The sequence below is a fragment of the Podarcis pityusensis genome (genome assembly GCF_964106645.2).
Source record: "Podarcis pityusensis genome assembly, chromosome: 5".
In the NCBI taxonomy this organism is placed as follows: Eukaryota; Metazoa; Chordata; class Lepidosauria; order Squamata; family Lacertidae; genus Podarcis; species Podarcis pityusensis.
In genome coordinates, this window is record NC_138032.1 from 37,661,603 (window position 1) to 37,689,360 (window position 27,758).

The 27,758-nt window shown below is 41.1% G+C and overlaps 1 protein-coding gene across 2 annotated transcripts; it reads right to left on the reverse strand.

Annotated features, from left to right (window-relative positions):
• Positions 1-1,343: 1,343 nt before the first annotated feature.
• On the reverse strand, positions 1,344-21,835 carry CLDN18 (claudin 18). Of its 2 annotated transcripts, none has more exons than XM_081006576.1 (5): positions 21,558-21,835; positions 6,881-7,045; positions 5,513-5,624; positions 4,144-4,254; positions 1,344-3,248 (listed from the first exon to the last, which is right to left on the reverse strand). In XM_081006576.1, the coding sequence occupies exons 1-5, from the start codon at positions 21,775-21,777 to the stop codon at positions 3,107-3,109; spliced, it is 750 nt and encodes a 249-aa protein (XP_080862702.1). In that variant the 5' UTR covers positions 21,778-21,835; the 3' UTR covers positions 1,344-3,106. The 2 variants fall into 2 exon arrangements, with proteins under 2 accessions (XP_080862702.1, XP_080862703.1); XM_081006577.1 differs by lacking the exon at positions 21,558-21,835 and adding an exon at positions 10,315-10,592.
• Positions 21,836-27,758: the final 5,923 nt, after the last annotated feature.

Here is a 27,758-nt window from a genome sequence, read left to right on the forward strand (position 1 = left end):
GCTTCTCTGTGTGAGAGAAGCAGGCAGAAAGGTCATGATTGTTTGGGTTACACCTTCTGGGAAGCTGGCTTAAACTGATTCTCTTATCTCTTCAAATTAAGGTCTTGCTGACTATAAATATAGGCCAGAGGGAGCCTGGGTTTTACTTTCTCTTTCTATCTCTCTTCCTTCTGGTGTGGTGTTCTGTGCATAGTATGCTTAGTGCTAAGGTTTAGTCTTATTATGAGTTAAGTTTATAAATTTTATTTTGAGTGCTGCAACTGGATTTTTATGGACTGTGTCAATACTGAATGTTTTGGATTAGTGACCATTACACTCATTTGCCTTCAGCACAAATAAAGCTCTGCTGGATGAAGTACTATTGCCTCTGGTCTATTTTTGGGGAACTCTGCTACATGTTTAAGGTTTTCCTCCACACATATGACATGGTATGCTCAGGTCCTGCGTTGTGGTTTCCCATGTGCCTCTACATTCCCGTGTGTTGGTCTACATGGGCCACTGGCCTGACCCAACCGGCTCTTTCTATTTTCTTAGATGTCAATATAAGCTCAGCCCAAACATGTGCCAGCCTCTTCAAATATACTAAGGGATAACAAAGGCCTCCAAAAATTACATTTCCGCTGGGATCATCACATTTGTCTTAGTATTGTGTAGGATCAAGGTCACTTGGTTTGTTGTTTGATATTTCCAGGGGTGTTTTTTGTATCAGCAATGGGTGCCAATATTTGGAGTGCCATTCTCTGCACCTGTAAAGAACTTTCCCAAGAGGAAAATAATGTGCTTTCACAAACGACGTGAAGAGCAAAACCCCATTTTCTTTCTTTTGTCCTGGAATAAAACTGAAATGACTGTGAAACTCTTACAGTGCAGTACTGCAGCAGCAGCAGCAGCAGCAGCAGCTCAGTTGGATAATTTTAGACTCTGGGCTTAATGGTCTTACAATGGGCCTTACTTTATAGAAAGTCAGGCCATTGGCCCATCCATGTCAGTATTGTCCATACTGACTGGTGGTGGTTATCCAGAGTTTTAGGCAGGGTTCTCTCCCAGCCCTTCTTGAAGATGCCAAGGAAATGTGAGCATCTGCATGCAAAGCAGATGCTCTACTACTCAGCTATGACCCCTTCCTCTAAAAAGGTGCCCTCTCGTTCTTTGATTCTACTTCAAAATGTGATAAACCAGCCCTGCATTTGGGGTGTGTGTGGGGGGGGGAGAAGCTCAGGCTCATTTTGCTGAGTACAGACCTGGACCTCTGCCCCAATGCCTTGCCTTGGTAGCACCACGGTACCGAGTCTAGAGATTACTGAAGACCCAAGTGACAAGCAAGCAACAAGAAAAAGAATGGCAACCCTTAAAGTATTTTATTTTAATGAGAAATAAATCAGTGTTATAAACAAGTGAAACAGGCATACAACCAATAGGTCAGCTTTGTGAAAAGCTAGTTAATTAAATTAAAAATACACACGTCAGGGGTTTTTTAAAAAAAGAAAAAATACATGCAAAAAGTCTTAAGGACTATGCAACAAGCCATAAATGCCTAAAAACTAAATGTCAAATGGTACTAACATAAATCCTTCCAGTATTTATTAGCATTGCTGGGCTAAAAGAATATTAAATGATGATCAGTATACATTACATGTTTCTATGCTTAATGAGACTTCTGCTATAACATAACTTGTATTTTGGTTACCCATGAGATGTGAAAGATAGCTTCTTCCATCCAATCGAGTATTTTAACACAGATGCTGGTAGTAGCTGCCATTCTGTCATTTATGTACCACTTCTGTAGTGATCAAACTTTCTCAGTTCTTGCACCTTGACCTGCTAGATGGATGCCAAGGTGAAAACTCACCTGGCTGTCAAGTGTCACCTGCACAGTAATCATACTGGGGTTCTGGATCACTTGTAATGACTATTCAATGGATTAAGAAACCATTATATTGGAATTAGAGTAGTGCATCTTTGGATGTTGTTAGAAATAACAATGACAGAATGAGAGTTGGGCAACAGTGTATTTATTAGAATACAAAAACAAAAGTTTCTTAGGCCAATTTTCTTTTCTTTAACCCTGGCAGTAATGAATGACAGCAGGGTGCAATGTGACTCTTCAGTAAGACTCTGGACTGTGGGCCATCATCCCTGATCACTGGTCACGCTGGCTGAGGCTGATGGGAGTTGGGAGTCCAACAACAGCCGGAGGTTCCTCATCTCTGGGTGACATGACATGATTCTGCTCAAGGTCATGTGGCCCAGATTCCTCTGGTTGTTGGTTATTATCTTAAGGCATTGCATAGCAGTGTGATCTCATGAAAAATATGGTATGGTGCCATTGTGACAAGGCAGTTTTGCCAGCACAAATTATCAGGACTGAAATGTAAGAGTGGCAGTAAATTCTGTGCTTTGCCACAAAGTCAGAAGGATATCGCTGGTTTTCTTATAACAGATAGTGTATTCAAATATATAAAAGAAGTGTTTGCTCTAAGAAATATTTGACATATTTCTATTCTATATGAGGATTTTCTGTATAAGCTCATATGGCTGTTCAAGAGAGGATGAATTTAATGAAAGGGGAAGAAAGCAAATTGTAACTTTGTTTCCTCTGGAATTCAGTAAGCAGGTGGTGGTTATTTCAGAAATTTATATTAGATCAGTTTTACGTACTGTATGAAATTAAGTTTTTAACATTTTTAATTTTTTAGTTGGCCTCTGTGTATTGGTGTTGTTTTAGCCTCGTATTTCATTTTGTCTCATCAAGGGCAACCAAACACTGAATGAAGTCTCAATGCATGAACTTTACATGAACTCAACACTGTACGTTGCAGTAATGTTCTGGTCTTAAACATCTACTTACATCTATTAAAAGAAACAACAAAAGGTACATTAGTAAACCAATTCTTCAGCTGTCTTTAACTGCTATTATAACAAATGTAGAGGAAGGGAACAGTTCTTATGGAAGTCTTTATAATGTCAGGAACTATACACAGTCATATTAAAAGAACATTTATAAACAGCAAGCCAAACCAAAGAAAATAAGAAAACAGACTTGAGAAAGGCTTCAAGTTAGGAATTTGCTGTTGCTTTGGTCTAAAACCATAGGTTTAGGAAGAGATTATACATAGTCATATTTTGAAGGATAGGAACGTCTCCCGTCATCACTTTTGATAGTATTGGTTTCAACTACTGGGACCTTCTTGGCTTCATACCCAGTTCCAGACTTATATCCAGCGCTCTTGTAGGACACGGCCTTGTAACTGAAACACAAATAAAACACAAAGTGGTGTCACTTTGTGGAACTGTCTAAGATAACTGACTACTCAGAATCAACTGTTCTATTCCTTGTTACTTAGTGAAGAATATAATACAATTAGGTAAGCTCCATAAATATCCATTTTCTATTTCACTACAGTAACATGTAGAACAGACTCAATCATTATGAAAGAAACCATTTTATGAAATGCTTGGTGGTTTTGTCATCATGCATGTAGGTAGGGATGGGTGAATCTGACAATTTTGGTTTCTCTCAGGTTCTCTCAGGAAGTATGATGGTAAGAGCTGTTCAACTGTGAAACAGACTCTCTCAGAAGGTGGTCTGCTCTCCTTCATTGGAAGTTTTTAAGCAGAGGTTGAATGGCCATCTGTCTTGGATGCTTTAGTTGAAATTCCTGTATTGCTGGGGATTGGACAAGATGACCCTCGGGGTCTCTTCCAATTCTACAGTTCTATTATTCTATTATTCTCTCATTTCTCCAGTCTAATGTTCAGTTGTCCACATTCGTTTGGGGGAAAAATAAAAAGTTATCATGAAAAATTACCAGCATTTTAGTACAAAGTTCTCCTGGTATACACATTTTTCAATGCAATTTTGCCAAATTAATGCATTTTTATGTTATTTATGTGCATTTTCCTAATATACACATGTTTCTTCTATACATTACTTGGCTAGAGAACTGTGTTCCAGTTCATGTATTGCTTTGGAAAGTTCAATTTTGGTAAGTTCAACTTCAAAAGCAAACTGAGTCAATTTTCTCCTCCATCCCTGTGATTTAGTGTGGCCACTCTGCCACCTTTTAAGTTGGAGAATGAAGAAAAGGATCTGTCTTGCCCTTCCACATTACAACAGTTCCATGAACATGTATAGGTACTCACTGGGTCTCTTCGGGTACCAGTCCTCTGCAGGCGATGCACATCATAATGCCTCCAATCAAGGCCAAGCCTCCAGCAACCCATCCCACAAACAGGGCAGCACCAAATGTGTACCTGGAAAATAAAGTGAGTGATGGTATTTAGTTTACACAAGTCCATGTGTCTTACTCAAGTCAATATGTTGCTTCTTAGAAAGGATATTTAAAATGAAGTTTTGTTAAGGCATAAGCCAGGTATGGGAAACCTGTATCCTTCCAATTAAGGAATGCATCACCTCTGGTATTTAAATTGAAACAAGGGTTTTGTGCGGAGGTTGGCAAAGACATTTGTTCAAAAGGAGTTGGAGGGGCATATTATTGCAGCCATGGCCTATAGTAGAGTATGTCTCTGTCATCACCCTGCCTCTATCCCCCTTGTTTGTTTTCCTGATCTAACCGACCAATGTACTGACTTCTTTTGCACCATGTTTTGTAATCCCAACCTACTCATTCTGTGCCTTCCACCCACACGATGTGGACCTAGCTAGCCCACATTACTGGGAAGAGGAACCATCACTCTGTGATACAGCACATGGTGGAGGTCCCTAATTCAGTGCATATTCACACCAGGCTTTTTAAACACATCCAGTTCTGATTTAAAGCTCATGATGTCCTCCAGAGAATCCTGGGAAATGCTGTTTGTTGATGAAGCTGTGGATTGTAGCTCTGTAAAGGGGAAACTACACTTCTCATGATTATTATTGGGGGGGTGTCATATGCTTTAAATGTGGATTTAGTATGCTTTGAATGTATGGTGCAGATCTGCCTTCGGTTTTTGGTATTTCCAGATTATATTTAAAAAAATTTTTAAAAGATAAGGTAACAGGTGATGAAAAACACCTCTGTCTAGCACCTCATAAAACTGTGGCCAATCAGAATATATAATATTGGGCTATATGGACAAAACTGGGCTATAGACCCAGGATAAAGTAGTTCCCTCTGTTACTGTGTGATCCATGACATTCTTTTATACACTTGACTTGGCATGCATACATTGAATGTATGGTATTACCAATGAATCTAGTTAATGCTTGGCAAAGAAGATGACACTAACTTATAAAGCCAGTCTAGACTACAGAGCACATCAGTTTTGTATCAGTTTAATAGGGTTGAACCATAGAATCCTGAAAATTGTAGCTTGGTGAAGGTGTTGAAAATAGCCCCTCCCACAGAATACAATTTCCAGGAGTGAAGAGTTCATTCCTCTTGTGTAGTTATGCCTTAAGTCTCATCATTATGTCATGAACGAAGCACGCAAGTGGCTGCACACACACACACACACACACACACACACACACACCCAACTGTGAATGCTGTGCATGACCCGGAATTACCTTGTCTGGAGTGTCTGCATCATTCCTGGTTGATACATATTAGCTGTTGACATCCAAAAGTTTGTAACAAGCATGTTGGCAAAAACAGATACCCCACAGATAGCACAGAGACCTGTCAGAGAGAAGGGATCATTACTTGCTGCCAGAATGGAATTCAAGGTGGTCAAGGCCAGATTTTTAAACTTAGTTTTACTTATGAAACAGGAATCCATAAAATAATATCATCAATGCCCAGGTGTGTGAATGCGGCTACCTTTCACTGCAGGTGTGTATTTATACCAAGTTAGATATCTTAAACTATGTTACCCGGAAATGTAAAAAGTAGGGTCAGGTGCCAGTGTCCTTGAATCAAAGTGGTAATATTAAGCTGGTGTTGCACCTAAGCAACAGAACACCCAGTTTATTGCACTAGTATAGTTCAGGAGAGTCCAAGGCATAACATTTGTTTTGCTGGTTGTGATGCTAGTGCTTCTGTTCCAGTTTCTAACATTCTCTTTATACTGCATACTGCACCTACTGCATTGTGGAAATTGTTGGCATCCATCTGTCTCAAGAGACAATGGAGTGCGCCTCCAGGGGTGAAGTCAAACCGCTGTGCTTGCAGTTCTGAAGTGACTTCCCTGGATCCACTATTGGCCTCATTGGCTCAATTGGCAGGAGCCTGTCTCCACATGCAAGGGAAATCCCTAACTCACGGAAGGTTTAGGACCCATTGGCTACCCTCATCTGGTTTAGCTGGCCAGTCAAAATCATTCCTTGGGTGTGGCTGCTGTCACATCCTGACAGCTTCTAGGAGCCACAGATAGAGCTGAGTGCAGGGTGGGACCAAAGGTGGACAAGCTACCCCAAAGGGGGCATGATATGCTCCCCCCACCAGAGGTACTACCCCTCCCCAACTTCCCATTTCATTATTGAAATATGGGTTTTTTAATTGATATACCACATCAGACTAAATTTTAAACATCAGGAAAGACCTGTATACAGCCCCAGATATTGTCATGTGAAAACTGTGGAAAATTACAATGCAAAACTTGTGTGGTTTTCTGTGTTAATAGGTTTGCACATTGGTATATATTTTTTTCTGGAAACAATTAACATAGAAATGAGTGCTTAATTTCCACTAGATTCCACTAGAGTTCCAGAAGTGGCTTTTACATTGTGTGAAATATTACATAAAATGTGAAAAATTACAGGTAAGGAAATGTGTGGAAAATGGAATGAAGTGCCATCTGAATGCACTCCAGTGCCTGCTTATAAACGTTATTAGTCCCTTGTTGTAAGTTTGTTAAATGCTTTCAACCCCTTTATTTCAATTGTCTCTTCCAGAACAGAATGCACTGTGGAGCCCCAGTAAGAACCATCACTCACCAGCTACAATGCACATGATTCCAGCAGTCAGAGTCATGTTTGCTTTGGCAGAGTCCTCCATATTTCCGATCCGTAAACACTTCAGGGAAAAAATAGCCACCAGGAGGCCAAAAGCACCCAGCACGATGCCCACAATCATCAGAGCTCTCACAGCCTGGAACATCGCTGCAAAACACATGGAAGGAGAATAGGAATTATTTAAATGAGTAGCAAACTCAGTATTCTTAATGCAACCAAAATCAACTCTTATCAAAGGGCTGTGGTACAAAGGAACCATTGGGAAAATGTTCAGGGCAGGGGGGGAAACATGTTACTAAATGCAGAACTAAACATAACCTCTTGGGCTCAAGCTAATGTAGGCTGTTCAAAAGAAAGAAGGGAAATGCCTGATGATTTGTGAAGTAAATATTGAAAGTCCCTTTCAGAAACGTCCACATCCAAAGCTGCTCTCCATGCTTAATGTCTGTTGAGCAAACATCAAGAAGCACACATGTTCTTTTTGAGCAGAACAGGACTTCAGTTTGTTCCCTGTGGATATGGCCGTTGACATTTAGATAATGTGCCTGTGACATCTACTCTCTCATGTGTTTTGTCTTTTTTTCCCCTGCCTTGTAGAAAGCTGGCCCATTCTGACCCGAGTCAACCTTTCAAACCCTTTTCCCTCCAAGAAACATATATACTGCAAGAAGGAAGGTTACAGGAAACCAGGCAGAGGGCCTTCTCGGTAGTCGAGACAGCCCTATGGAACAACCTCCCATCAGATGTCAAGGAAATAAATAACTATCTGTCTTCTAGAAGACATCTAGGGACGCTTTTAATGTTTGATGTCTTACTGTGTTTTAATCATTAGTGGCTGAGGCAACCCAGTCAGATGGGCAGCATATGAATAATAATAATAATAATAATAATAATAATAATAATAATAATATTTTATTTATATCCCACCCTCCCCAGCCAAAGCCAGGCTCAGAGCGGCTAACAACAGTAAAAATAACACAGTTTACATAAAATCACAATCAATTAATTGAAATACATTCTAAAATCAGTTCATTCTAAAATCAATTCAGAGTCAAATTAATGGCAACCATTGGGCTAAAGTTCTATGAGGATTACAGAAGGCTGTGCCTTGGCCAAAGGCCTGGTGGAACAGCTCTGTCTTGCAGGCCCTGCAGAAAGATGTCAAGTCCCGCAGGGCCCTAGTCTCTTGTGACAGAGCGTTCCACCAAATCGAGGCCACGGCCGAAAAAGCCCTGGCTCTGGTTGAGGCCAGCCTAATCTCGCTGAGGCCCGCGATCTCCAAGATGTTTTTATTTGAAGACCATAAGGTCCTCCATGGGACATACCAGGAGAGGTGGTCCCATAGGTACGAGGGTCCTAGGCCATATAGGGCTTTAAAGGTTAAAACAAGTTTTTGTTTTTTTGTTTAATCTATTTTAGTAATTCCATGGTGAAAGGTTTCTGAACAGGAAGCGATTAACAAGATATTTGCCATACCATCTAAAGACCCTATTACCCTGTGTTATGAGAAGTCCATTTTGCAAACGGTTACCGACTGCCATACTATCTGCTGCAGCTGGTAAATGAGTCATGAGGTGTGGTCTAATTAGTCAACGCATGAACACAAATATTAACAATCCAGGCATTTTCAGACCCCCATTCATCAGCTCAGGCCTGATCTACACTAGGGATCTTCACACAGGGAAACAAGAGTTCCTGGGCAAGTGCTATCAGTACCAAAGTGTGATCACTGCATATTTTGTGTACAGAACAGAAGGAGGCAAACAGAAAGGCAATGCATGATCTGGCTGTGTATTATGTTCCACTTTCAGTTCCTCAAAATTCATTTCAGTGGCTCCTGTTTTACCAAGATCAGAAACTTAAAAACACATCTGAACAATAGATGAAAACCAAAAACATAATGAGAATAGATTGGCATATTTTGAAAGTTTGAATGCTATTTTTAAAATAAAATGACTGGTGTTCTAACGTATTATTTTGGCCGTAACTACATTTAATTTTCCTTTTTTTAAAAAAACCAAAAACACCTATGCATATCTAGGACCACTCTGTATTCTTAAATCACCTTATTTCCCAGCCCAATCACTGCAATATTAGGGGGAGTCCCTGTTGGTGGTCCCCTGTGTCTCAGATGTACAGCACATAGCTATTAGCTGCTGTGCATTCAGTATCATGGGCCCAAGCCTATGGAACTCCCTTGCAACTGAGATTAGACATGCACACTCTTTGTGGAACTTCAAGTATATGGCTAAGACTTTTTTGCTCCAGCAGGCATTTAAAGGTAGTGTTTGGCTTTATGATAGAAAGAAATCCTGGGCCTTGTTTTATGTACACTGCTTTGTGATGTGAATAATTAGGTGGTTAAATAAATAATTAAATAAATAGCTTGACCACCTTCCCCATAAAGTCCCAGGGCAGGTTGCAGCAATTTAAAAATATAAAATTATATCAACTTAAAATCATACTACCATGGTTTCACCCTAGACATCTAAAGCCTGCTCTCTTGAAAACTTGATTTCAAAAGTTAGAAATGTGATTTTCAAAATGTGATATATATATGTAATTCATGACATACCAGATATGTTTCATTTAATATTTTTGAATGTCTGTCTATTCCAAAGTCATTTTATGGTTGCACTTACTGTATTTGCAGCCTATTTGCACTGACCCAGATGTTAAAATCACGTCCTTTCTTGATAACAGAACTTTGCCCCTATCTACTTTCCAACAGGCACACACCCTGCCAAATACACTCATTGCTTTGACTACAGAAAGTTCCACTAAAACTTCAGAAATAGTACAAGGCCAGAATGATACCTGAATGTTTATTATTATTGTGTCCGAACAGCATACTAAAACCAGAATTTCTGCATAGTTCTTCACAAAAACAAGAAACAACATTTTCTCCTCCCAACATGTTCAGGCCAAGTATCTATATTACTTACCAGCGGGCAGTGGAAGGAGGGATTAAACCTATTTACTGTCATGTGGGAAAACTGTTTCTTTCATTGGTGGGTGTGCACACCGATACCCAAGATATGATATCAAATCAGTTCATTCAAATAAATACACAGTGCCCAAATACACACTGAGTTAGTCTTGGTCTGGCGGGTAGAAACTGCTGCTTCTCCTCCGAAAAGGAGTTTAGTTAGTTTTCACTCTGGATTTCTGGCACCTTTCCCCATAACAATAAAATATGATCTTTTAAAATGATGTGTGCACTTTAATATCCTCTGCGTGACAGTTTTATTCACAGCAATTGATTCTACATTTATAACTACATCACTGCAGTCAATATTAGTCTCCATTTACATTATCAAGCTGTTTAAAATATTGTTTCTTGCTAGCCTATTAAAAATCATTGGCTTTTGTCACATCTCTGGGGTAGCCTCGCTTGGCCAGCCCCTGGTCCGTACCTGGAAGCCCAAGGATTGTGAAATAAGGCCGGCACTCTGTAAGACCTGAACTCTGACTGATGCAGCTCCTCCAGAGGCCTTGGTACTGGAATACAGCTGTCACCGGGTTGTCATATAAGTCCTGCGTACTCCATGCATCCATCGCCGTGGACGCAATACAGCCAGCGAAGCCCAGGGTTGAGACCACAAAGCCCAACACTTGGCAAATTGTAGTGGACATGAGACCTCCTTTGCAATCAGAAGCCACTACACCACTGGCAAAGCTTAAGGAAGCAGTGAAGTCCCATTCACTGTACCAGCCAACAGTGGCTGCCCTTATCAGATGGTTTCCATTAACAGGCTTTGTTGACTCAGTGTGTTTTTGCAAGATAGCACAGTTTCAGTTCTGTTGGTTGGTGTGTGCTTTGGGGTTGGCAGGAGTGAAGACTGGTGCCTTTGTCCCTTAGAAGCCCTTGCTGGCCAAAGAGTCATTGTTGGACTAATGGAGGTCAACCCGCAAGCTGCATTGAACAATCTGTTCATAATGCACATGATCAGCCCCCCTCATTCTTACCCCTGTTATTCAGCTTTGCTTATTCCATGTACCTGACATGTTGCTGATTCCAATGAGACGAAAGGAGCTGAGGGCAACACCAGCATTACAAGCTATATTTTCAGTGCTTTCCAAAATGACCTGCTCTCATCAGCATCATCGAAGTGTACTCCACTGTAAACTTTTAGCGATTGTTATGTGAAGTAGGACTTTTTAAAAATATATTTAAAAATCACATTGCATTTTGTGACTGTTTGCTTCTTGCTTACTTGGAATTAGATCTCTCTCTTGAACCAGGAAAGGTGTAAAACACATTCCTTGCAAACACTCTAAAACTGATCTATTTTCAGAATAGGAGAAGCGATAACGCTCCCCCTGTGGGAAAGCTATTCAAAGGACCGTCTACTTTGCTTGAACATAGCAGGCTAGCTGAGAGGGTTTAAGGCAAACTCAGTGGCTCACACAGATCTGTCCTCTAATTCCTTGTCTCTGATCTCTTTCCCCATCATCTGCTACCTAATGGTAGGGCTGGAATAAAATGTCTCTGATTATTTATGTGTTGTTCTTGTACTCTTGCTGTTGAGTTCATCCATTACGGAACAGGGATGAAGACAGGGCCACTGGACTAAGGTAAAACAGTTCTTTTGCTCTATTTTAGTAGATGAGAGGTTCTACTGGTGCTGATTAACGCCGAAAGTTAATTGGGGGTGGGGTGGTAAGCCCTGCACATTTCAAAAAAGCTGTTACACAACCCGATACCGTGAATCATTCTACTGAATTAACAATGAGGAAGGTGTCTCGGGCTGCACCCCTAGAATAATAAATTGCTTCCTTAACCTAATCTTTACCAACGTGCAACCCCTTTATCTGTTACATTCATCTAGTACTGTGTTGACACAAGAGGAAATGCAGTAGAGGTCTGGACGCCATGTTTGATTTTGAGTCTTTCAGGTTTAGAAGAGTTGGGAGGAGGACTGAAAGAATACCAACAAAATATGAAATATTTAAACAAATGTACAGTGTGTGAGCACCAACATGCCGATAGCAAGGATAGAACATAAATGTCTCTGAACCATAGCCTAAACGGAGTAAATAGTTTGGCTGGTGCCATTTCCATTCCAGTCTAAACCGTATCAAATGGTGAATAGCTTAGTCACTATGCCTGTCTAGTCCCAGGAATAACTATTGTATTTCAGAATGGCAGAACAATCTGTGATACTACAGTACTTAACTAGGAACAATTTGTTGTTACAAAGTGTCTGGAAAATCCAGGGTAAAACTAAGACTGGTGCAATCTAATCGCAAAACATTTATCTCTCATCCCAGCTCATTTTGGGGCTCATTCAGTGTGTGCCCTGATTTGCACATGATAGTAAGCCATAAACTATGCTTTACTGCAAACAAGCAATGTGCTAGTGCATGCTTCTCGATTACAACCACCCTTCTCTACCCTGTGCCAAGCCAAGAAGAAATAAACTAGCTTGGTGTTACATGCAAACCAGCACTCAAGGTTTGTTTCTCTCTAAACAACCATGAACAGAATCTTAGGTTTGTTCTGGTTATGCCAGTGCTCTGGTTTGTTTCCATGAAGGGATGGGCAGATATGATTGAGCAGCATGCACCAACAGTAACCCATGGTTTGTTTTAAACCACGGGTCACATGTGAACTGGACCTGAGTGAGTTTATTTCTGAATCACAGTGCTGCCAAAGAGCCACAAAGTTTCTTGAAATAAGTAATATGGGCATGAAGTCTTTTGCCATAAATGTACTACTACAAGTTACAACTGAAAATACAATAAAACTCTGTGCACAGGAGACACAAGGCTGGCCTGACTATACAAACAACCCAAGTGACTGTTTTGGACAGCAACATTTTTAGAAGCCATTGTGAGGCAGATGGCAATCCAAAAGCATGTCCCAGGATACCTCGCAATATTTCAGTAGAACCCAGGACCTGCTCTCAGAGTATGTGGTAAAGCTGTTTGGGGTTTGAAAAATGTCTAGGGATGACCTTAACAGGCAGGGAACATATAAATACACAGAAGAGGAGACTTTAGCATCCTTATGCTCACTGAGAAATCAGCCTAAAGTGACACTTGATGGCACAACTTAATTATTGGTTCAAGTGGAATAGTGACCTACACAAAAGGTCACCCATCCATAATTCTGCTTCCATTATTTCCCAGATGACCATAACAGCAGAACCTCAGCCCTAATCAAGCGCACTGTGGCTGTGTTTGAACACTTGCCCTTGGCTCTATTATTATTATTATTATTATTATTATTATTATTAATTATTATTATTATTATTATTATTATTATTATTATTATTATACCACCCTATACCCAGAGGTTTCAGGGCAGTTCACAGAACAAAAAGCCATAGCTGATAAACCATGGATAAGTCCTGTGGCCAGGTGTTTCTTCATTGTTCCTCCCCTCTCTTCCCCCTGGTTTATTATCCTGTTTTGTTAACCAACATCAATCCAGAGTTCTCTGGTTCAGACATCACAAAGAACACTGGCATAATGTAAGCTGGAATCTCTGTGCCAAAGTCTGTGCGTATAGGGAGGAGTGAAGGAAAGAGAAGAAACAAGGAAGGAGTGAATGGCCATGGCTCTTGTCTAGAGCTTTATGAATCATAGTTTATCAAGTTGTGGATGAACGTATCAATGGTGGCTTCGGTTAGAAATGCCCTCATACAAGCTAAGGGAGAACAGCCGTTTTATAGGTGGTTGTTGAGAAAGGCAGAATGGCTGTAAGAATTAGGAAATTAATTTCGTTTCTCCTCTGTGGTAAATGGCTCTGGGGAGTGATATAAATTTGCCAAGCTGCTCTGCCAGATGCACAACAGTGAGTTACAGAGGCCTTCTGGACTCCGGGCTCATCAATTCTGATCTAATACACTCTTGCAACTGATTTACTTCAACTCTGACCTAGAAACAAATCCAGCTTTTACCCAGTCATGCTACTCTTATTTTCGACAGACACAATCAATACAATATTCTCATTGTAAATTGAATGAAAACTATCATTAGGAGGGATAATTTACAGGGAGCTTAGTATGTATAGGCTATTATATAAACATGTCGGTAATAACTGCCTAGGTGGGCCGGGCATCCCGGTAATATATAAAAATTAAGAGGCTGGATGTTTAACTATATGCATGATAAAGAACCATACCATCTAGCTGAGCAGATAAACATTGGGTTGCATCCAGTGTACTTATTGTGCTGGGGAACGTTATTTCACAAGTGAAAACACACGTACATTACCAAAGTACATTACTAAAGATTGTTGTGCAGCAGATTGCCTAAGAATCTACTGTTGTGCAACAAGAACCAGCTGTTGCTGAACTAGCTTCCACTAGTGCACTAGTCCCATGGATTGCAAGACGATCAAACCTATCCATTCTTAAGGAAATCAGCCCTGAGTGCTCACTGGAAGGACAGATCCTGAAGCTGAGGCTGCGATACTTTGGCCACCTCATGAGAAGAGAAGACTCCCTGGAAAAGACCCTGATGTTGGGAAAGATGGAGGGCACAAGGAGAAGGGGACGACAGAGGATGAGATGGTTGGACAGTGTTTTTGAAGCTACCAGCATGAGTTTGACCAAACTGCGGGAGGCAGTGGAAGACAGGAGTGTCTGGCATGCTCTGGTCCATGGGGTCATGAAGAGTCGGACACGACTAAACGACTAAACAACAAACATTGGATTTTTGTTATTGTTGTGCAAGCTAGCAGACAGAAAATGTTAGACATGGGGGGTGGCGGATTTTGGCATTGCACAGAGTGCCACTGAAATCTGAGACGCCAAGGTCCACCACTGCTGGACTACATCTCACATCATCCCTGACCACTGACCATTCTGTCTGTGTCTGAGGGGAACTGGAGTCCAGCAACATGAAGAGGGCTGCAGGTTACTCTCATGCTAATAACAAGGTTAGCCTATTAAAATATCTGTTCGATTGTCCAGCGAGCATCAATCTACTGGTCCTATTCATCCCATGATCCAGTGAAGAGATTATTCCAGGAAGATGGGGCAAGGAGTCCCCATTATGGACTACTCATCCCAGACATGAATTGTATTGCACTTGTTTGGCTCATTCTGTGTTATAGTACAGGTAACCAGATTCATGCAACTTGTTCTTTGCCACTGAGTCACACCCTAACTCCTAGTTTCAGCAGCACCCACACCTTTTATCTGCCCTTTCCTCAGACAAACGTGTATTTGATCACTGCACCCACTGGAACATTTCAATGTTATCATTGCTGCTCCTACAAAACTACCCGAAACTCATGTTGACTTTCTTTTTCGGTAAATATAGCATACTCCCACAGGATGACATCCAGTTGGAAAAACTGGGGGAAAATTAAGGCAACTCCACCCTTTTCTGTACAATACTTCTTATGCTGTGGACTTGAACCCAGAATGTGAAACTTTAGTAATCGGAGTCTCTGAATGAATTAGAGGATGAATTAGAGTTTTCTCTCCAAACACAAAGACCCTTAGTCTGAAGGCCTTGGGGCCGCCTTTGTCATTTACCATGTCAAGTGCCAATCCACCTTTTTCAGGGCCCACCCAGTGATTAATTTGCATATCAGATATGTTCATGTAATACATCTGATCCTCAGAGTTATAAAGGCAGGGACTTCAGTCTGCATTGGTCCTCTATCTATCTTCACTGCTGTATTCAATTAAAAAAATGCAGCCAACACACTGCAGAAAAGGATCTCAAGGTGTTGGTGATCTGTTGACTCCATAAAAAATGAAATGATTCACCTTTCTCGTCCAGCACCCAATTGGCATCTTCTTACAATCAATACAAATGGCATGAACTAGGCTGGAGTTCAAGATACAATGATATTTCATTTGGTTTACAAATAAAGCAGCTACCATGCCATTTTCTAGCTAGCTTTCAAAGCAGCACCAGTGCTGGGAAGTACCAGACTAGGGAAGAGAACTTTTGAAAGTTGTGACTGTCATGAGCATGGATACGAGATATATTCATGGAAAATATTGTGGAAGTCATGAAAATATCACAAATCTGGAAGGAAATGGCCATATGATGGTTTTGTGGCATCTCTAATTTAATAAATTATGCTATCTGGACCAGGATGGTAAAATGGGGTAGGTGATGGAAGACAGACTAGGACCTAGCCAGCATAATTGTTGATGGTATATCAAACCTTGATTACAATTTTGTAAGAGATCAGTTGGAACAGAAATTGAGGATATAGTTCTCCAGCCACAGATGCTACTCTGGAGTAGTGCTAGGTAAGACATTTTGCCTACTCTAGTACCAATGGCTTGAAGACTGACACAATTAATCGCCATTACACCTTCCCTTTTGCAATATCTTGTACTAGACTCTCCCATTTTAGTAAACTTCTAAGGACAGAATAACTTTAACTAAAATAAATCCCAAGGACTCTTTGTTTTTGGTGCACTTGAGAGCATTAAGGCAGGGTGGGGTTGGGGGTTGGGGAGAAACACTGAAACCAAAATGTCAGTGATACATTTGGGTAGCCTGGCTGCTCCACACCAATCTTACTGTTTTTATTCACTATGACACTATTGTTCATAATATAAATTGCTATTGTCAGAATAATAAATAGGGCTTTATAATGGAAATACTGGCAGCCCCATTAACTATGTCCAAGCGGGTGAGGTGGCTATAATGTAAAAATGGGTGGGGCGGGCTTAGAGTAAACTCATCCCTCAATCTCGTAGTTTTCCATCCTAGAGAAAGACATATTGCTACAATTTGATTATTTATATTTACTTGTTTTCCCCGAAACATTGTTCTCCATTACTCATTGCAAATGGTGTAAAGACAGCTCTATCACACACCCAGAACGCCCCAGTAAAACATGGACCTGCCTCACTGGCAAGGCTCTTCTTGTATGGATATCCCCAGCAATTACAATCATAAAATATACAATAAGTGAGAAAAGTGTTTCTACTTTTATTCTTCTTAACAAAAGACATGCTGCTTTAGTTTTATGTTGGGGTGTGTGTGTGTGTGTGTGTGTGTGTGTGCGTGTGTATGCCATTTCTTTCTTCATTAGACTATGCTGATAATGATTACCAACTACCAGCTACTTTGGAGTAAAACATATTTGTATGTACATTTATATTACATTTACTCACAGAATAAATACTGGTGGGGGGTGTCAGAATCCTCCACCGCGGCTGAGGAATTTACATGCTAATTGATTTGGTCTGTTAGCACTTTAGGATGACAAGTTAATTAAAAACATGTACACAGTGCTGAATCACACACAAAACCACTCCACGCTTGCAGATTGATATTATTTTGGCCAAGCAGAGCTGCGATAGCTTTGTCTCCTCTGTCTCTCAGCACAAGGTCTATTCCCAAGTGGTTCTTTTTCTACTTTCAAGTGCCTGGGGAAGTGAGGTAGAATATTTCATATTTTGCCTTGCAGCCGGCTTTGTTTTTCACATGAGGTGAAAATGGACTTCTTCTCTCGCCGTGTGACAAGTGATCAATTGTGCCCAGAGCCATTAAAATAATAATAATAATCACACCACCTCCACTGAACAGCTACCAAAATAACAAAACAAACCCCCCACACATTCAAGGACAATGGCTCATGGCTGTGGAAGGTGGTGTACAAGAGCTATTTCATTTTGTTCACAGCAGCACTTATCCTATGTGCGTCTTACCTTACAGAGGACCTGGTCTCTGTTTGAAGGCTGTTCCTGGCCAAGCCTTCTTTAAAGATGAATAACCCTAAGAAGGAAGTGGAGGGGCCTTGCAGTTGCCCCTTGACCATGTGGGGAGGCAGACTGAGCAGACATGTGGGTCACTTGACCACAGTTTCCCCCCTAAGGTGAGATGTGCTATATTACATTTCTATTTCTATTTCAGCATTTATTTCTAAATTCCCATATATACTTATATATTAGCACATGCAAAGCTTATACGAACCTATGTCTTTTTTTGGGGGGGGGGGGCTGACTCATAAGCTGCCATCTTAATGACCCATAGTTTTTCTTTGCTTATAAAGTGGAATGGCTGAGGCTGAGATGTGTGACTTGCCCAACTCTGCCCCATCAGATATGATTCACTTCCTACATTTCCAGCCATGTTTTTCATTATTAAGCAACGAAGGGTAGTTTCTAGCGGTACCACATGCAGAATACTACACACCCATTTGCATCACCCACCACAATGCGCCCCTGCCTTTTGCACACTGGAGTCATGCTACCAGGAGTCATGCTTTGTCAAACATTAATTCTTGTTATAAGGGGTGGCAACTGAAATAAAATATTTGGGGGGCAGGAGAACCCCACCCCACATAATTGATCATATGGCATGGTACACACACACCGTTTGAATGGCAATGTCCATCATATTTGGGGGGGGGGCTCAAATATTTTATTGGGGTGACAAGGAACCCTCAGTCCTAGTAGTTGGCTCCAATGCCTTGTGTTGGCCAGAGATGAAGTTACTGAGTTCATGATTGCTTTAAAAATATGTGTGTAAAACAAATCTTAGCATTTTTGATCTGCTTTTGGCTTGTTTAGCTCCAGGCTAATTATGATTTATTGTAAATGTTTTTAACTTAACACTTTGTAATCTGCTGTGGAGTTTTTTTCTGAGCGGTGAAGGGCTGTCTAGACATATATTAAAAAATAAATCAAATAAGTCATTTGTTGGCATTTTCTGTTCAAAAAGTCCTCAACTATAGGGCACCACATGGCACAGAAAGATCTGTGGAGACCATGATAAACCAAAAGCTTTAAGGTACAATTGGGGGGGGGGGATTCTTACTTCCATATGTCTCAAAACCTGGGAGCCTGTGATATTAATTTTTCCTGGGCTAATTCTCTGGATTCCTCTTCCTTGTTGATCCCAGTATTGAGAAAGAGACAAAGAGACTGAAGGAAAGGGTACCTTGAATAAGTTTTTGGCCAAGACAGGAAGCAAGCTTTATAAGGTTTGGAAGCTCCCTCATTCCTACTGCTAACAGCTAGTCTTACATTTACTTTGCCGATATTTATTTTATCAATGCATCACATTACCTACTTTGCCTCGTAGGATGAAAACATGCAGTTTTTAACACGGTGAAAGCAAGAGCAAACTTTACTCTTTAGCCAGATCTAACTATATTGTACAATGAATACAATGTAGTGTTACTGTTTTAAAATAGCAATGTGAGCACACCACTACCTGCAAAACAAATTGTAGGAGGCACTGCCGGCAGTTGTTTTCAAAGAAATCGTTTGGGCCACTTCAGGCATTGCTGTTTTCCTCCATGGATATAATTGCTGTAGAGGAAAACATGAGCTGACCATGATGTGTAAGTGTATCATAGGTGCCTTTGACACCCCAAGCACACAGATTAGGTTGCCGCCACACAGCACACTTTTGGCAGAAAACTCATTGCCGCTGCTCTTTGCACACACTGATAAATGCATCCCTTCCTAAACTCAATACAGGGAAATTGGAATGTCGGGTTTGCTTGTCACTTTTTATTGTTCGGCTCTCCCCATCGAATATCGATATGTTTACTTGCTTGTGCAAAAAGACATATGTTGGAATTACAAATATTGTAATAAAAATAACAGTAAAGCATAAACGCAGAGATGCCAGTCTTCCGCTTCTGGATCTTCCCCACCACTAATATCGAAGGCAGATGCCAGAAAGGCTCTGTCCAACATTCTTTTTCCTATACCTACATGCTAGAATCTGAGAGGAAGGAAGACTCTTAGGGTAAGGCCATAGCTCTGTGGAAGAGCATGCAGGTTCAATCCCTGCCATCTTTAGGCACTGCTAGGAAAGGATCTGAAACCCTGAAGATCCACTGCCAATCACTATAGACAATATTGAGCTAGACTGACCATAGGTCTGTCTCAATATAAGGCTGCTTCCTATGTTCCTATGAGGTGGTCACCCAAGTCCAGAGATCTACAAAGAGCAGCAAAAGAGGAGTATACTAGGTACTGACTTGACAGATGCTTCTATTCAGTATGGACACCCCGTCCCTCATTATATAGGTAAGTTCAGAAGAGTCTTAACTAAACATTTTACCCCTGGAGGAACTAAACCACAGTATAAAACAAATAAAACTAAGTCATTAAGTACAGATAAATCTTAAAAACCCATTATAAAAATGGTGGAATTGTTTACCAGTTTTGTACTTCTAGCAGAATACTAGAAGAGTCGCCATATTTATATTACAGGAGGTGTATGCTATTATTATTAAAAATCTGTTTCTGGCATTAAAGATTTAGAACAACGGCTTAAGTTATAGGCTGCTCTTCAGCAGTTGATAAGGAGGGCATGAGGATGATAAATGTGGAGGGTTTTCTGCATCGCCTGAGCAGCAAGAACAAAGAGGATACCTTTGCAATGGCTCCAGTCAAGAAAAGAAAATTCATTTACAGACACACACACAAAAGACTTTTCATAATGTTGCTTTGGGACAGGTGTCAAGCGCTTTATTTCAACCCCAATGAGGTTTGATTTCCCCTTTTCTCTGAACAAATAGAAAGCAAAGATTATATTTCCAAAAAGAAAAGAAAAAATATTTCTAATCTGATGTTAAATCATCTGAAGACTAAACGTTACACTATTTAATAAGAAAGTGTGGGGGTAAGAAAAACCTAAAGGCCTTGCACAACATGAGGTAAAGATCTAGTCTCCTGAAAGTAGCTTTTATTTAATTGATTGTATATGACTTCTATCTTATATATTTTATTCTTAACTTTTAAAATCCTCCCTTTAGAGGTATCTTTAGAAAGGAGGACAATAGCTCCTTCCCAAAATCAACATGACATTGGTCATGTGGACTTGGGATGGTGGGGAAAAGTTTGAACAAAAGCAATAGTATACTTTTGAATTCTCAATGTCAAACACACACACACATGTATATAATCCACCATCCTCTTCCCACATCATTAGAAATAATACTGAGGTCATATGGGGTTTTTGTCATTTGCCTTCTACCTCCTGATCCCTTTGGATAGTTCTGCATCCATGTTTCTGCACTTCTGCCCCCACATCAGCCAGCCTGGCAAATGTTGGTGATGATATGGGCATCAGTGTGAGGGGGGAAATATGACTATCTCCAGCAGAACATTTCACTATATAAAATGCTGTCCTCTAGGTAGGGAATAGACGGATCTGTCAATTTTGGCTTCTCTCTGTTTCTCATTTTTCCCAATCTTTAAGTTCAGTGCTCCACAGTTCCACATCAGTTTGCAACTTTTTAAAGCAAAAAAGTCCTCACAGCAATTTGTCAGTGTATTTATGCAAATTTCTCCTAATACGCACATTTTTGTATGCATTTCCTCCAACATACGCAAGCAATTATCCCCAATACGATGCAATTTTGTACATTACTTTCACTAAAATATGAATTTCAATACACACATACATGTCAACATTATTTCATCACAAAACTAAGAGAAGGGCACATTTTGAAGGATAGGTGTGTGCCAGTTCATATTGCTTTGGGCAGCGCAAATTAAGTAGGCTTGCATTAAAAGGCCCACCAAACCAAATTTCTTCCCCCGTCCCTTTCTCAAAGTCTATGGAAATGAGAATAATATTATGAGGAAGGGAGCAAGAGCAAATGAGAGGATCCAGTTCTCTCAGAGGCCTACAGCAGTCTTGAGTCGCTTCATCCCACCAGCTCTTTTCAATCGCACTATTGAGAGTACAGCTTATTCCCTACCTGGTAGTCCAAGGATGGTGAAATAGGAGCGGCACTCGGTGAAACCAGAGCTCTCCCTGACACAAGTGCGCCATAGACCCTGGTAATTAAAGACGGCCGTCACCGGATTGTTGTAAAGGTCTTGGGTGCTCCATTGGTCCATGACAGTAGAGGCAATAACTCCACCGACCCCCAACATTGACACCACAAAGCCCACGGACTGGCACATTGTCACAGACATGATGGCGACTTGCTTTGAAAAGGACTCTGCAAGGTGTACCGATGGTTCTGTGATCGCATCTGAGTACCTGTCAAGCAAAATGGGGCTTTTACTGACAGGAGTCGGCACACGTCACTAACAGGAAGGGAAATTTGGCCTCTGCCATACAGACATGCCCTGCTCCTGTTATCTGTTTCAGTTAGATTATTTGCCTCAGTCGGTACCAGGAGCCATTTGTTATCCATATTGCAAATGCCTCACTCTCTATTTACCTTTCGAGAATAGTTTTCATGACTAATTCAAAAGGGTTGGCATTAGTTAATCCTTGCAGGCACCTTTCTGTTACAGAAATGTTGGGCTTACACACCAAGGAGCGAATTTGGCCGTGTCATTAAAATGTTGTTATTTAGCATAAAAACATTGACATGTCCTCCCCTTTAGGTTTCGAATATAATTTACTACTCTCGCTACCTATTAGAAATCAGGGAAATGTACCAATACATATGGGGTTTGACCCATTATTCCAGCAATTACCTCCTTTCTTCTGCAAGTAATGTTGCATCTGTCTATCTGCGTGTGGATTCTGGGTGTACATTTATTTATTAAAAGCATATTTATTTATATCCTTCTTTTATTAAGACATTCCTATCAAGGCAGTCAACTGCAGAACTATAAAACAAAACAATAATCCTAAACATCACTAAAATTTAAACTAAAGCAGACCAAATAAATGAAAAAATAATAATATTCTGTTGGGAGCCACCCAGAGTGGCTGGGGAAATATAATTGATGATGGTGGTGGTGATGATGATGATGCAGGTCGCACAATAGCTGTGGCCATGACATGGGAGCAAGAAGTGAGAGACACTGAGAGTGGTAAAGTGGTAATTTAAAACAACAGCAGAAGGTTGGGGAAAGTAGGGATGGAGGGGACAGAAGGGGAAATAGTGGTCTTAAACAACAGCTCCATGTCTTTTATCTCTCTCAAGCGAGGCAGCTGAGGAATGAAAGAGAAGTTTGAGTATAGCAAGAAGGGGGAAACACTGAAAGGAAAGTAGCTGTTTTAAACAACAGCAAAAGCTTCAGTAAAGCCGGGGTGGAGAGGAAAGAGTTTTAAGCAATGGCAGGAGTTTGAGTAGAGCAAGCAGGAGATAAAACTGAAAGGATAAAGTTACAATTTAAAATAAGGTTTGAGAACAGTGAAGAGGGAGTTAAGAAAGGTTCTGTTGCGTTAGCTTTTTGGGGTTAGCTTCTGTGCTGAACCCATCTTTACTATTTCTCCTTGCTAAAATTTGTTTAATAATTTTAAAACCCTCAGTGACCCTCCCTCCCTGCTCTGCCATTGTTTAAAATCACAATTTTCATCTTGGGCTCGGTGATCCTCCAACCCATTTCTATCATTGTTTGATTTTTAAACAACCTGGGGCTTCTCTTTCTCCTGGTCCTTCAATGTTCTGCTTTATCCTTCTCCAACAGCCATGCTAGTAAAACCAGCCCTGAAAGACCTACATTGGTTCCCAGAACATTTCCGAGCACAATTCAAAGTGTTGGTGCTAACCTTTAAAGCCCTAAACAGCCTTGGCCCAGTGTACCTGAAGGAGCGTCTCCACCCCCATCGTTCAACCTGGACACTGAGATCCAGCGCAGAGGGCCTTCTGGCGTTTCCCTCACTGCGAGAGGTGAGGTTACAGGGAACCACACAGAGGGCCTTCTCGGTGGTGGCACCCACCCTGTGGAATGCCCTCTCATCAAATGTCAAATAAACAACTACCTGACTTTTAGAAGACGTCTGAAGGCAGCCCTGTTTAGGGAAGTTTTTAATGTTTGAAGTTTTATTCTGTCTTATATTCTGTTGGGAGCCGCCCAGAGTGGCTGGGGAAACCCAGCCAGATGGGTGGGCTATAAATAATAATGTATTAGTAGTAGTAGTAGTAGTAGTAGTAGAGTCCAAAACATCTGGAAGGCAGTTCATTGGTGGAGGAGGGGAGGTTGTCCTACCTTCTTGTGCCACTGCTTGTAGGAATATGAAAGAAGTGTGTCTCTACAGCTCTCCACACCACTCTCCATCTTTCATCCCTGCAAGCAAGAGGCCTTACCACAGTTCATTGACCCATCCCAGCTGGGTAAAATCACTAGAGGAGGGTGCAGAGCAGGACCAATGATATGTGTGTGTGGCAAAGTCCTAGAGAGACTTGGAGGCCTGCATTTGACAACAGAGCCTGACCTTCCCCACCCCTGGTATATATGGACGGAAATCTGCCAGACAGTAGTGGCAAGAAAGCTTTTCTGTATTATTACTAACATAAAAAGAGCAATTAGTGTTGAAAATTTGAGGATTTTCAGGTAATACAATATTGTGTGTTTCTGTTGTGTATTCTTACAAGAGGCCTTGTCATCCAAGTGTCATATTTATGTATTGATAATATAATATAAATGTGCACATTTGTTTTAATTGCCTCTGAATTTACTTACATATCAGTCGGGCTGGCTGGAATCTTAGGGATTGGGGGGGGGGGGGAATAACAGGAAATTGCTGGCGGAAAAATTCAGTAATGTTAATAGGCAGCTCAACGTTGACTGGGCTAGGTCTGAAATCAGAACTACATCAAATGGTGCAACTCAGCCTAAAGTCAGCAGCTGTAGCATCATGTGTATTCTAGATGAAGTCACTCTTGGTATCGGTCAACACAGGACAAAGTTCTTTCTGAATAGTTTTCTGGTATTGCCTTAATCATAGCTACAAACATGATAGAGAAATAAAGGTCAATGCTGTCTGACTCTGCCGATTGGTTCTGAGAACACACAACTCTTGATGGCATCCCTTTTCAGTCTTTGATAACTGCACCTTGGGTTTGATGTACCAGCTTAGGTTGAGTCATGACTAACATAAGTTCCATTGACTTCAATAGGCCAACTCTTAAGCATGATTTAGGCTGCAACCCTAACTCCATTTACCTGGAAACCTGAAGTCAGTAGGACTGAGTAGATGGTTAAGATTGTGCTGCAAGTCTAGATCTAATTCACTGTCTTCGAACATTAAGGCACAAACTTTGTGTTCCACTTTGCTAAAGCAAATGACACAAATGTTATACTTTGTTGGAACTAGGTTTGGGTTTGATCCAGACAAAGTTAGCTGAACTTAAGTTCACATTGGAATCAAAAGGAAAAGTTAGCCATAATGCAAGGCCCATTGATTTCAAGTGGGGAAAGCTGAATTAATTGAATCTGGATCCTGTTCAATAGCCATATTTTTGTTTCGTTTTGTTGCGCTACTTGATCTTGCTTTTCTTTCTTCATCACAGTTTTCATGACCTCTCCTTCTTCTTCCCCGACAATGGGGGCAGGGGGAATCTCCTGTGTTGAGGGTTTGTCTCTGTTGCCAACGATACCTTTCAATGATTTGCTATACAGTATTGTTATAGAAATAGGGGGGATCCCGCTAAACCCTAGAAATTAATAAATGCTAGGATTTGGGGTTATTTGTGATAGGAAGGGAGAATATAAGCTGCAAGGGGATTCCTAGGCTGCCTTATGCAAACCAGCCTGGCTGGCTGAGGGAAGAGCAGGGCTGTTAGCATTACAATAGAGCTCCTTCAGGGTCCTCAACAACTCCTTGTCCCAGGTGTGACCAGAGCCTAGAGATTTGGAAGGTTGCCAGGGTAACTGCTATGGGGGAGGGCAAGTGGCTTCTGGGAAGAAGAAAGGGGAAGAAAGGGGATATCCATCTTGGTGAGGGTGAAGGAAGGACTGTCTGCAATGCTCTGGGCCATGCTATAAGATTTGGACTACCTAGGTGCAGATGGAAGGTATAAATAGACGAATAAACCCTATTTCTTAAAGCACGGCAGCCTCCGCCGTGCCTTCTGTTCTCTGAAGGGACACAGACCCTTTATGTGTGCCTGTGACCCCATGCGTTCTGGCCACTGCTTGGCAGAGAGAAGGGGCAGGCGCCAGGCTTTTGTAACAATATTATTCACAAACCAACTGTAACTTCAAAGACATCTTGGTGACCTATCTAAAGCTGGGCAAATTGCTTAGCCTAGAGAAACTGCCTTCTTCCTGATCCCTCCTGGGATCAAGTGTGGCTGGGTGGCACAGGGGAGCTTCTGGAGGAGTAATATCCAACTGGACAATGGAGAACACTTTGACAGAGTGTTCACATTATTGGCTGATAGGGCTGCATCAGTCACTCATTCACAGACACAAGGTCTAAATTGCAGAACCAATTAACGGCACTAATAGCCCTTGCCTGAATTAATCTTTGAGACAAAAGGAAAGAGAAGTGGAAGTGCTATTAGCAAATCAAGCTGTACCATCCCTGCTTTATTGCGGGAATCTAAGTGTCTGTATTTGGCTATTATGAACTGACTGCAATTACAGCCCTCATTTAAAATGATTAAGTGGTTATAATTATTTTTCAATTAAAACTTAGATATTCTATTTTGCAACATCGCAGGCTTCAATTAAACTTCTTTCTTTTTCTTTCTTTCTCCTTTTTAAAAAAGGGCCACTCTGCCAAAAGAGTCCTGGATTCCCCTCTAACCATTAAGAGCCAAATAGGATGCTAATAGTACTTCTGTTTATATTCCTCAGCTTCACTTGAAATGGTAGGCAGTGATAGGAATTAACTAGCAGCTCCAGTACTTGCAGTGCAGCAGAACTTCAGAGATACAAATATCAGAGATGTCAATTGAACGACCTGACAGCAGTTCCACATAGCTCCACAATTCCCTTCTGCATGTTGCTCTGCGATGGCTCGTTCACCACCTGCTTTGAAGCAGAGCAAATAAATCAAGCAACCATATGTAGACTGAGATACTAATTTTCAAAAAAGTATGAGTTGTGGACAATGGTGCATCCATTCACTGCATCAGTGTGCAAAACAAGTAGTGACATCACAGGGGTATTTGTCCATCTAGCCCAGTATTATCTACAACTCTAGGCACACTCTTCCATTGTTGTCAGAGACAGACGAATGCCAACCACAACTCTGGGAGAGACCCATTTTCTGGGATCTCTTTCCCATCATCTGCTACCATTTAGCCCTTTTAACTGGAGATTGTCAAGGACTGAATATGGGACCTACAACAGGAAAAGCACGTGCTCTGCCACTGGTCCCATCTCTATAGTAATTATTAAATATGAGGGTTCTAAAGTAGATCGGAAGCACTTCTTGGACATTGGAGCCCCTTAATTATCTGATACCTATACAGAATGGGTAAAATGGACAAAGCAATAATATATTTCCCTCCATTGGGGTGAAATTGGTTGCTCTAGATTGCATTACTGACAATAAAGAAGAGAGGCAGACTTGGAGAGTAAATGGCAGGGCATCATGAAATAATGGGATAGGAGGAGGAGCTTGAGCCCCATTCTGAGTTGATAACTACATCAAGGGTGGGAAACCTGTAGACCTCCAGATGTTCCTGGATGGCAACTCCCATCCCCCATCACCATTGGCCATGCTGGTTGCAAGTGATGGAAGCTGGAGTCCAGCAAGGTTTGAAAGGCCACAGTTCCCCTAGCACTGAACTGCATCTATTCCCAAGATCATAAGAAACCAGAGGTTCTGTTGTACCAGCTGGAGATCATGACCAAGACAGACATGGACGGCTTGACAAAGAGTGCCTGCTACGCTTGTTCCATTTTCTTCACCCCATCCCCAGTACACAGTGCATGGTACAACAGAGCCATATAGGAATGGAAAAGATCCACTGTGCTTGGCTTGGAGTTGGGTCCCATCACTAGTCCAAGGTTTGTCTTGTCATCCCAGCACTCCATTGATTCATTCAATGAACCACAGCCTCACAGAATGGATTTGGCCTTGTGATTCACTGCTCTCCAACTAATCCACCTGTAAGAACATCATGTTTAATCTCCCACTGTTCGCTTTCCCCTTTTCCATTATCAGGTCATTATTTATTCTTGTACCACTTTATATAATTCCTTGATAACTTTGGGACTATTTCCTTTCAAAGGTTTCCATACAGGATAATATTCTA

Coding starts and splice junctions, on each gene's coding strand:
- CLDN18 (XM_081006576.1), bottom strand. CDS start 21,777: ATGTCTGTGACAATGTGCCAGTCCGTGGGCTTTGTGGTGTCAATGTTG. Junction 4,255..5,512: donor ATGCAGACACTCCAGACAAG/GTAATTCCGGGT, acceptor TTTATTTTCCAG/GTACACATTTGGTGCTGCCC. Junction 3,249..4,143: donor CTGGTACCCGAAGAGACCCA/GTGAGTACCTAT, acceptor TTTGTGTTTCAG/TTACAAGGCCGTGTCCTACA.